The following is an 11928-nucleotide window of genomic DNA, read 5'->3' as shown; positions in this document are numbered from 1 at the left end:
GCAGTGCAGTTAGTAGTGTGCCTGCCTGCAGAGTCAAATATTCGAGTTAAATTTCAGTTGTGTAGCCTTTTACCCTAAAGCCTGGTTCCCATATCGAAAGTGAGACCCCGGCAGTAATTTTGTGCAGCGAGACACTCACGGTGCTAGGCTCAGCGGCTTCTGCTCACATAAAGCTGCATCACAAATAATTGCATAAAAATTTTCGTTCGCGAAGCCATTTCGAAAATGCTGACCTTAACCTTTACGGTGCATTTCCTGAAGGTTTTGCTAAGTTGAACAGCGTGCAGGTTCACATTAATAATAAAGACTTGGCAACTAAATATTTAGACACTACTCCTACTCAGAGGCAACCAATTTACCTTCATACCGCTGCATATTTATGCATGCTCAACAACCATGCTAACATTTGGTCAATTTTGTGGATAAATATAAACTTATTTTTTAATGAATTTGTAGTAATGCACAAATACTGCCAAGTTACACCAAAACCAGGCTAAGGAGGCAAATATCAGTTGATATTTAATAAGACTACAACTCTGGTGGTCTCGGGAGCTGTGAGAGATTGTCATGTGTAATAACTATGTGCACAAGTATTCTTAAATGCTGAGAGGGGGTTGATTGGTGCGAGTGGCAGTGTGCTCGGCTGTTAATCCGAATGTCCCAATGTGAATCTTGTGCAATGGAATTTTTTTAAACATCTAACCATGCCTTCGGATACGGGTCTCATTACAGCAAAGATTCATGAGTAGAACATCCTTAAATTTCCATTTATGCACATAATCACATAATTCATCAAATAAATATTTAACAAACTATGAATTATTAACAAATAACATGTTTACTATAAGAGGTTCGAGAATGACGATCACCACTGTGGTTAAATGTGACTGAGGAGCAATGGAGTCTAACCTTAATGTCAAGGGCATTGTCAAGGAGATTACATGACTTGCTCGACTTATTGGCCTGTGAAAGGGTAAACCGGTCCTCAGCCTTCAGAGCATCCAACTGCTCCTCAAATAGCTTCCATTTCTTCATTTTCTTTAGCTCTTTTCAAATGAGCTAAGCTGTTGGCTCCGCCTCCTCCTCCTTCTTCTGTAACAGAAGGAGCCTGAAAAGTGCCAAGTAAGCCCATCTTTATAGTTAAGTCAAACCTCTACGAACTTTCAAACATACGACGGAGAATTTCAGCAAACACTTATAACAAAACTCAAATTTCTAACTTTGAAGGTTTAAAATCTCTAGAAAAAATGGTTTTTGAAAATTAAAAACCAAAGACAAAAACCAATAAAGAGCAAGTTAAGTTAGTTTAAACATTCCCTAATAAAAGTGAGACTATAGGGGTGCGATTTTAGCTTGCTGCTGTCCAATTCATCGACAGCGAGCTACTGGTTGATTGCAAGACATGATCTAGTCAATCACAGAGCCGTTCGTTCGTTCTATATCCGTTGAACCCATCAACATTAAATCCTGTAATTACTTCCTTTTAAAATCTTTGAGGTCATCTGACGTGATTAAACTGACGCATGTGCGATTGGCTGAAATAGGCAAGCATGACAACCTCAGTCCAATTTTATTAATTTTCAACGCAAGCTATTTGCGACTAAGATTGACTTTTGAGTGATGAAGACGACAAAACTTCTCCCAGTTGGCTACTTATAAATATTGACAAATATAATCTCACTAGCAACATAAAGATGCTAGTGAGACTGATCATGACAGCTGCATTCTAGTTTATACCGAAGAACAACAAAACAAAAAGTATATATTTTTACTACATATTAAAAACGTTTCTATTATATGTATGACACAATTTCCACGATCTCGATCAGTTGAATTTTATACAATGTATTTGTTTAAATAATTCCATTGCTTCATGTCATGTAAGAAAGTATGCATGTTTGGGAAAGCAACCCCTCAAAGATCAGATATGACGTCTGCTTAGCCTACTGCTAGCAGAGGCTATGAGTGTTTATAAAAGTATTATTGTACAAACAATGTCTCTGAGATCTTGGCTGTACATGTCTGAGTCTAGTGTCAAGGGAACCTCAATGACTGGAGACATGCCTATGGTAGAGAGTAATTTAATGTTTGATGACATTCCTGTCACTGTCAGTGGCCTTTTTAGGAGTTGAACCCTAACCTGTGTTTGGAGGCCAGGAGTTTTAAACCATCAGGCTGCCTCTGAAACAATACTATAGCAAATATGGTTTGAACAGATTTAATTTACAAAATCAGTATTTAAAATGTTTCGTAAGCAGTCTCTTTTTATGCTAGTGGTTTCTGTTTATCTGTTACAGTGGAAAGCACCTTTCCACATAAGCTTAGTTATTTTGTAAAACTCTATTGTCACCTAAAGCCTGGTTCCCATATCCGCATATCGGTTGCAATACTCCGGCTGTAACTTGCGCAACAAAACATTTGCAAAGTTAGGCTCGACGGCATCTGTTCACATATAAGCTGCATCGCTAAACATAACTGTGTAATCAAAAAAATGTTCACTCGCCATGCCATTTCTATAACGGTGACCTTCACCCGTACAGTGCATTTCGGGAAGGTTTTGCCTGCGGCCTTTGGCGAAATTTGAACAGCGCTAAACTATTTCAATGCCGCCGGCAACTACCGTCGATCCTCGGCGCGTAGGTTCCCAATTCACCGCTAATAGCCTGCGGTGCTGTCCACGGTGCTTAGCGACGTATATGGGAACCAGGCTTCAGTTGGAGAGACAATCTTAGGTGAAACCAATTGAACCCCACACTGTTGTTTGAGAGATACTGATCTGGGTATCTTGTGTTTACATCTTGCGTATCCCTCACAACTTTAAGAACACTCCGGAAGTTTCAGCCTTGATTGAAAATCACAAAGATATGTAAAAGTCGAGCCAGTTAGGGTCCCTGTATATGCGCGTGTGTGATGATATCTTAAAAATATTTTATTGTTTTTAAAGTACAACAGTACAACGAATGCCTTATGAAAAAGGCGTAGGGTGTATGCTGCAACTTTGGATTCATGCATAAGCCACTGATAGAGTAATTAAAATGCCTGTCACACATCATTAAAATATGGCAGTTGGAGGACAACTCCAAATTTATGGATGTGCTACCCCATTCCGCAATAAAGAGTTGTTGAAACTGTCAATCCTGTATGATAAACATAGCAACCTGAATGTAGCCTTATAGAATCGCCAGGACAGATCAGCAGCCCGACTCCGCTGCCAGTGACAGCAAGTCTATAAAAGTAGTTCCAGTTATAGCAAATTTAACAGTCTAAAGAGAGCATCTCATGAGGTCTACTGTGGAATGGAACCGAATTCCCTAAGATCTGTTTCATCAGTGGCAGCACTTTCAACCCTCTTCCTAACGAAGATAAAATCCTCTGGCAAACAGAGGAAAGACAACTTACAGCATCCTTTGAAGATTTCCCACTCGCCTTCAATTCTCTCAGTCTTTTCTCCTGCTTTTCATAATCCTTTATCTGCTCCTTCCTCTTCTGTTTGAACATCTTCTTGAATGACGCTACACAACCACACATATCCTAATAATAATGCTACGCAACCAAATATGTCCTAATAATAATGCTACACAACCACATATATCCTAATAATAATGCAGAGCAACCGAATATATCCTAATAATAATGCTAAACAACTAAATACATCCTAATAATAAAGCGAAACAACCACGTAAATCCTAATAATAATGCTAAACAACCAAATGTATCCCAATACTAATGCTAAACAACCAAATACATCCTAATAATAAAGCTAAACAACCAAATATATCCAAATAATTATGCTACACAACCAAATATATCCTAATAATAATGCTAAACAACCAAATACATCATAATAATAATGCTAAACAACCAAATATATCCTAATAATAATAATGCTAAACAACCAAATATATCCTAATAATAATGCTAAACAACCAAATATATCCTAATAGCAATGCTAAACAACCACATACATCCTAATAATAATGCTAAACAACCACATATATCCTAATAATAATAATGTTAAACAACCAAATATATCCTAATAATAATGCTAAACAACCAAATATATCCTAATAATAATGCTAAACAACCAAATGTATCCTAATACTAATGCTAAACAACCAAATATATCCAAATAATAATGCTAAACAACCAAATATATCCTAATAACAATGCTAAACAACAAAATGCATCATAATAATAATGCTAAACAACCAAATATATCCTAATAATAATGCTAAACAACCAAATGTATCCTAATACTAATGCTAAACAACCAAATATATCCTAATAACAATGCTAAACAACCAAATATATCCTAATAACAATGCTAAACAACCAGATATATCCTGATAATAATGCTAAACAACTAAATACATCCTAATAATAAGGCGAAACAACCACATATATCCTAATAATAATGCTGAACAACCGAATATATCCACATAATAGTGTTACACAACCAAATACATAATAATAATAATGCTAAAAAACCAAATATATTCTAATAATAATGCTAAACAACCACATATATCCTAATGATGCTAAACAACCACATATATCCTAATAATAATGCTGAACAACCGAATATATCCACATAATAGTGTTACACAACCAAATACATAATAATAATAATGCTAAACAACCACATATATCCTAATATCAATGGTAAACAACCACATACATCCTAATAATAATCCTAAACAATCGCATATATCCTAATAATACTGCCAAACAACCAAATATATTCTAATAATAATGCTAAATGACCACATATATCCTAATAATAATGCTACACAACCAAATATATCCTAATAATAATGCTACACAACCAAATATATACTAATGATGCTAAACAACCACATATATCGTGAAGCGATCGCAATACATCCATACACATACATCGATGAAGAGAACTACACCAATAACGCGGCATCAATGAAACGCACTCCCCGAATCACGCGGCATCAATTAAGTAAATTCCACCAACCATAACAACTGTTCAACTAAAATTACCCCTCAGATACCTAAATATAACCTAGGTTCCTAATATAATGCAGGTACTCACCATAGTTGCCCTTGTAGAAAAAGAGCTTTTGCATGTCAAGGTGAATAATGTCAGTGCAGACATTGTCGAGAAAAGACTGGTCGTAGGAGACAATCAGAAAGGTCTTTTTCCAATTCTGAAGGTAATTGTCTAGCCATATGACAGCATTCAGATGGAGGTGATTGGTCGGTTCATCGAGCAGCAAGAAGGTCGGCTGAAGGAACAAGGCTCTGAAAAATGTGTAAATTTTATTCTATACAACATTTTAATGCGGATTTCAAAGTGTTTTATTTTGAATCTTGCATGTAACACTTGTTGGTGATGCAATCTATGGCAAGTATTTTGTCTCTTATAAAAACAAATCAGTTTTAGTAGCTTAATGACTGTGTATTACATAATTATGTGTGTTTTTCCAAACCATCATCAAAGAGGGGATACTTTAGTGAGTTCTACATTTTATCATGGTGGCAGTTCCGCAATCACTGATCAAAGAAGTTAGGAAATTACGCTAAAATGCTGTAATGATTGTTATTCTTCGATCAGCTGATTTAACAATCTTCCACCTAATATCCATTCTCTTAGCAGAAAACAAGTAAAAAAGATCGCTTTAAAGAGGATTCGAACTCACAGCTTTTAAGTTCATGAATTGTCACTCCTCCACCTGTGCCAATTGACTGCTTTCCACACTATGGAATAATTGTGCAATTAGTTATCACACCTTACAATTTCTCACAGCCTCCCGCATTGCCATGGTATTAGTAAATATACAAGTATAAATGAACAAACAGTCATCTTACAATATAATAACGAGGTGATAACCCTCCTATGCATGCACCACAATAGACCAATATTCTGACTTCTATAGTCCTAGAGGACAGACCTTGCAAGAAAAACTCTCATCCTCCAGCCACCAGAGAAGTGTTTGGTCGGTCTCTCCTGCATCTCCTTGGTGAAACCGAGACCGGCTAAGATACGCCTAGCCTTAGGTTCCGTTGAATGTACTCTGATAGCTTTCATTTCCTCAGATACCTAACAAATACAATCAGATGTAGTTGCGGTCTCTATTTTCATTCACAACATTTTAGCAATAATGCCTTGTAGTACACACAAAGAGAAATAGTTTGTCAACCTCAATTTTTTAATGAACTCGAGATAAAAACAAAAAATTTTTTTGAAGAAATTTGACTACCACGATGCTTCAAGGTTAAAATCAAGTAAAGATCGTGGTTAAAATGTCAGGGAGAAAAATACATGCTGAAATAACGGCACTAGTTGCTCAGCTGACCGGTGTCTCTCTTTATTGATATCAGCTATTGTGTTAAAGTTGGCTCTATTCTGTCTCTTAGCAACTATAGATGCCATAATCACACTTTCTTGAATCTGAGTGTTTTAATTGTGATCAGGTTATGAAGATTTTAATCTTGAAACATCCTGGGAGTCAGATCACCTTCAACATCATAAACAATCACAAATGATAGAAGATACTGATATTCTCTGATAAGAACTACTATAATTTAGTGTAAGTTTATCTTTAACCGTAATGAAACAAGCCCAAGTTTTAAAGAGTAAACAACTCCACATTGAACAGGAGATCAAATACACACTGTCGGGAGGTAGGAGATTCCCTGATGAGCTCAGATAAGCAACAAAACGTGATAAAGCCAATCAAGTTAACGATGATACTTGGTCACGGTAGTTTAGTTGTCTTCTATGAAAACAAGAGCTATCAATCTATGCAATCAGATTTATTAGTAAGCAAATATGTATCTATACATATTTTATGCCTATAATTTCACACATAGATATTAAAATGCCTCCAAAAGTGCCTATATCATTCATTCTCCCAGCCTCAGGAACAGTTGAGGGATATTCTCACCTCCTTAAGACGGGTGCCCGTGTCAGCCTTCCTATTTTCCAAGTCAGCAGACAACTTCTTCTCTAGCTCTAGCTACTCCAGACGCTTCTTGTCAGCATTTAGGACAGCGAGTATAGCGAGTGTATCATCTGCCTTTACCTCTACAAACAGTTTAGGTACGGTGTGAGACAAAATTGTTGTGACGCGCAACCGTCAAATAAATTAAGAAACAAAATAAAACAACTGGAAAAGTGTTAAAATGTAAATGTGAAATAATTAGTAAGTAATAGCTTAATTAAGTCTGTTTTGCTGGGATTACAATAAAAATGATTTGGTAATGATACAATTAATACAAACTGAAAAAAAAATCCTGAATATGTTGAATTAATAATAATAATTCGTGCATATAAGTGTGTGTATAAACAATGTTAGTGTTCCAGCAGAATCTATCCATCAAAACTTTGAATATGCCAATACTGGTACCTCTCGATGCTGGTAAAATGTAAAAATGAGGTATCGTACTGTCTTTGTCTGACTGAACGGAGAGATAACGTAGAGGCTATTCCTACTCGAGATAATACCTTTGCTGATTTAGTAATTGAACCTTACAAGAAGCGGAAGTAGAAGTTCACGAAAACGCATCGTGTTTCATAGAGATGAAAGTGTTTCAATTAAGATGATATTCAGCGTGTGAAATCGGAACAAGGGGGTATAAAGTATATAGTAAAAGATTTTAATAGCCATAGCTGGACATACAGAAAGACATACAGACTTAAATTGCTCTCTGCCACTGGGATGTCTCCAGTGATTTCCTTGCCATTGGACTCAGACCAACCAAGATCACAGAGCCGTAGTTTGTGCAACAATCTTTTTAAATCCAAACACATTGAAACTCTATAAAAAATTACAAAATTATGAGCTTGTGATGAAGCCCAGTTTATTTTTCCGATTTGCTGTTCTGAAGGAAAACAGTTAACAAAAACTCATCTTGTTCACCGAGCAAGATATCGATGTTAGGTGGAGTATTCAGTTTACGCTGGGCCATGTGGTTGAATAGAGTTGTCTTCCCATGCCCATTGGGCCCAACGAGACCATACCTCCTTTGGTTGGCTATGATGAGAGACGTATTCACAAACCAGTCTTTTCCACGAGCGCTTATTGAAAAGTTCTCTACCTGCAACATTCCCTGTCTGTCATAGAATCATGTGAGGAACATGCAGCCACCACTTTCACTTGACACATCTGACAGCCATCGCCAATCCAATACATCATTGGCGAATCATTTAGCAGACATCAACAACGGTCTAAAAAGCCTTCAACTATCACTTGCCAGCTATTGACAACCACCTGACAGCCAATGTCAATTACAGTCGCCAGGCAATAATCGACAACCACTTGAAATCCCCAACAAAATCGTCACATTTTCATCAAACGTAGTTGAAAGTTCACTGAAAGGGTTGTCACTGCATCCCAAAAACTTGTCAACTATTAACAAGAACACAGAAAATCCTGATAGGCTTTTTCTTAAGTATAATTGTGATGAAAGAACAGATTGAACAATTATTCATGTTATAAAAGTAATAAAACTAAATAGTTAGCCAAAATAGTATTAATATATATTATATTAATTAATTATATTATTCCTAATTATATTAATCAAAATGAGGAAACTTGTTTGGTTTGAGCGCTGATAAATTTATAGTAGTTGTTTCACAGTTGCCTAATAAAGCACTAGTGATATAAGAATTAGCAAAACTGAACTCTGATTGGCTACTGCCGTGTCGCCACCTTTCTACAAACTCGAACTGAGCACATGCTTTGATAGAAGGCTTGCAGACGGGCATACAGTGGTGATCATAACTATGGGACTGCCTAATTTTATTTTTCATTTTTCATGTCAATTATCGTAAAAACTTACTTTATTATCTCAAAACATACATACTTCTCCACTGGCAGTCGAGTATACCGTGAAAGATCATCAGGTGTAATAAATATGCGCACAATTATTCTAACTTGTTGCAAGTTGATGGAGCAGTGCAGTTAGTAGTGTGCCTGCCTACAGAGTCAAATATTCGAGTTCAATTTCAGTTGTGACGCTTTTTACCCTAAAGCCTGGTTCCCATATCGAGAGCGAGACCCCGACAGTAATCTCGTGCAGCCAGACACTTGCAGTGCTAGGCTCAGTGGCTTCTGCTCATATAAAGATGCATCGCAAACAATTGCATAAAAATGTTTCTTAGCCATACCATTTCAAAAATGCTGACCTTAACCTTTGCAGTGCATTTTATGAAGGTTTTGCCTGCGAGTCTTAGCGAAAGTTGAACAGCGTGCAGGTTCACATTTCACCGCTGATAGCCTGGCAGCGATGTTGCAGGTGCTTGGGGCGTACACAGGAACCAGGCTTTACCTCTTAGCTATGCTTTAGACAGAAGGATGGATACGGTTTGTACTATAGTAAAGATTTGAACAGCAAGTTTTGCAGCCATTCTGTATGTCACTGAATATTCTCAAAAAACGTAATCTATTCATCGGGCACACATTTTATCCTTTCCTTTGATTAACAATAAATACTTGGCAACTAAGACACTGCTCCTACCCAGAGGCCACCAATTTACCCTGATAGAGCTGTGTATTTATGCATGCTCAACCACCATGCTAAAATTTAGTCAATTTTGTGTATAAATATAAACTTATTTTTTAATGAATTTGCTGTAATGCACAGATACTGCCAAGTTACACCAAAACCAGGCTAAGGAGGCAAATATCAGTCGATATTTAATAAGACTACCACTCTGGTGGTCTCGTGAGCTGTGAGAGATTGTTATGTGTAATAACTATGTGCACAAGTATTCTTAAATGCTACAAGGGAGTTGATTGGTGCGAGTGGCAGCGTCCTCGGCTGTTAATCCGAATGTCCTACTGTGAATCTTGGGCGATATAATTTTTTTTCAACATCTAACCATGTCTTCGAACAAACATACTTGGGTCTTATTATAACAAATATTCATATGTAAAACATCCTTAAATTTCCATTTATGCACATAATGACAAAATTCATCAAATGAATATTTAACAAACTATGAATTAATAAGAAATAACATGTTTACTATGAGGTTCCAGAATGACGGTCACCACTGTGGTTAAATATGACTGAGGAGCAATGGAGTCTAACCTTAATGTCAAGGGCATTGTCAAGGAGATTACATGACTTGCTCGACTTATCGGCCTGTGAGAGGGTAAACTGGTCCTCAGCCTTCAGAGCATCCAACTGCTCCTCAAATAGCTTCAGTTTCTTCATTTTCTTTAGCTCTTTTCAGATGAGCTAAGCTGTTGGCTCCGCCTCCTCCTCCTTCTGTAACAGAAGGAATCGAAGCTACCATATAGCAGCCTGAACAGTGCCAACTAAGCCTATTTTTATAGTTAAGTCAAAACCTCTACAAACTTTCAAACATAAGACGGAGAATTTCAGCAAACACTTATAACAAAACTCAAATTTCTAACTTTGAGGGTTTAAAATCTCTAGAAAAAATTGTTTTTGAAAATTAAAAATTAAAGACAAAAACTAATAAAGAGCAAGCTAAGTCAGTTTAAACATTCCCTAATAAAAGTGAGACTATTAGTTATTAGTAATAATTATTTTATTTAGTATAATAGGGGTGCGATCTTAGCTTGCTGCTGTCCAATTCATCGACAGGCAGTGTAGAAGAATTTGAGAAACAAAATGAAGCTGAAATGTCAAACTGGAAGCAGCAGTCAGATCGCAACTGGTAGCTGATGTCATGAGCTAAATCTAATAACTAAATAACTTTTTTCCAATTCATTTATTATTGTTTCTGTAATATATTATGAATGTTTCTGTTTATGTCCCATGTTTTGACTATTTCTCAACTTGACTAGTCAAGGTGGCCTCATTGTTATGATATTGTTATGACGGTTTACTGTTCTAGGACCAACAGACTTGATGGTAAAAGTTGATTAGTAAAAGGAGTTCCCTTCTAGTGCAGATTTTAAAATGATTTGCATAAATGTGCACACTGTAGAAGTCAAAATAAATAGCCAAACGCTTCAGCAGTTTGTTCAAGTAGAATTTGCTTTTTCATTGAACTGAAATTTTAAATCAAATATATTAATAACAAATGATAAAGAGCTCAAATAACTTAGTATTTTGTAAAACATTTAAATAAATATTATAGCGCATTTGTGATAACAAAACCCTGATTTAAATTAAAATAATCACGATAACTTTAAACTAATGTTGAAAAGAAAAAATTAAAATGCTTGCTCATAGTGTGGAATCTAAAAACGACCGTTGAAGCTAATTTGCAATGACAAAATGAACAGAAGCCTCAGCTGCTTTAATAATTGCTATGATAGAAATGCTATGTAAATGAGAGGCAAATTATTAGACTATAAAATGAGAGGTTTACACAAAGTTCAGATTGGAACATGACAGTGGCTATTTACAGACATATGGTATATGAGAACCTACATCATCATGTCTTCAGTTTGTCAAGTGAAAGGGATGACAACTCTAAACTTAGGGTGAGAAATGTCTAAAATCCCTTTGTTTTCCAGAGTTTGTGTTGCCTGCTAGTCTTCCAAACTCCATTCTCAAAGTTGGTTAGCAATGGTTGCCATAAGGAGGAAGTAGTGCTGCTTGTAAGAACAGAATTTCTAAACTAAATCATGTGTAAAATTAACTTAATGAAAAAAATCAACAAAAATATTATCATTGCTGTACAGCAGACACCCCTATACAATAGACACCCCTATACAGTAGACACCCCTATACAGTGGACACCCCTATACAGTAGACATATCTATACAGTGGACACCCCTATACAGTAGACACCCCTATACAGTAGAGTCTACTGTATAGGGGTGTCTACTGTACAGGGGTGTCTGCTGTACAGCAATGATAACATTTTTGTTGTTTTTTTTCATACTGAGTAGACACTCCTATACAGTAGACACTCCTATACAGTAGACACTCCTATACAGTAGACACTCATATACAGTAGACACTCCTATA

General features: G+C 36.3%; 1 protein-coding gene across 1 annotated transcript; it reads right to left on the bottom strand.

Moving 5' to 3' along the window:
* Nucleotides 1–1059: 1059 nt before the first annotated feature.
* Nucleotides 1060–10194, bottom strand: LOC137398163 (ATP-binding cassette sub-family F member 1-like). The gene is made up of 7 exons (XM_068084268.1): nt 10069–10194; nt 7867–8070; nt 6918–6989; nt 5922–6070; nt 5063–5271; nt 3400–3512; nt 1060–1092 (listed from the first exon to the last, which is right to left on the bottom strand). Exons 1-7 carry the CDS (start codon nt 10192–10194, stop codon nt 1060–1062), a joined length of 906 nt encoding a protein of 301 aa, XP_067940369.1.
* Nucleotides 10195–11928: the final 1734 nt, after the last annotated feature.

Source organism: Watersipora subatra, chromosome 6, assembly GCF_963576615.1.
Source record: "Watersipora subatra chromosome 6, tzWatSuba1.1, whole genome shotgun sequence".
NCBI lineage: Eukaryota > Metazoa > Bryozoa > Gymnolaemata > Cheilostomatida > Watersiporidae > Watersipora > Watersipora subatra.
This window is presented reverse-complemented; position numbering and strand designations above follow the sequence as displayed.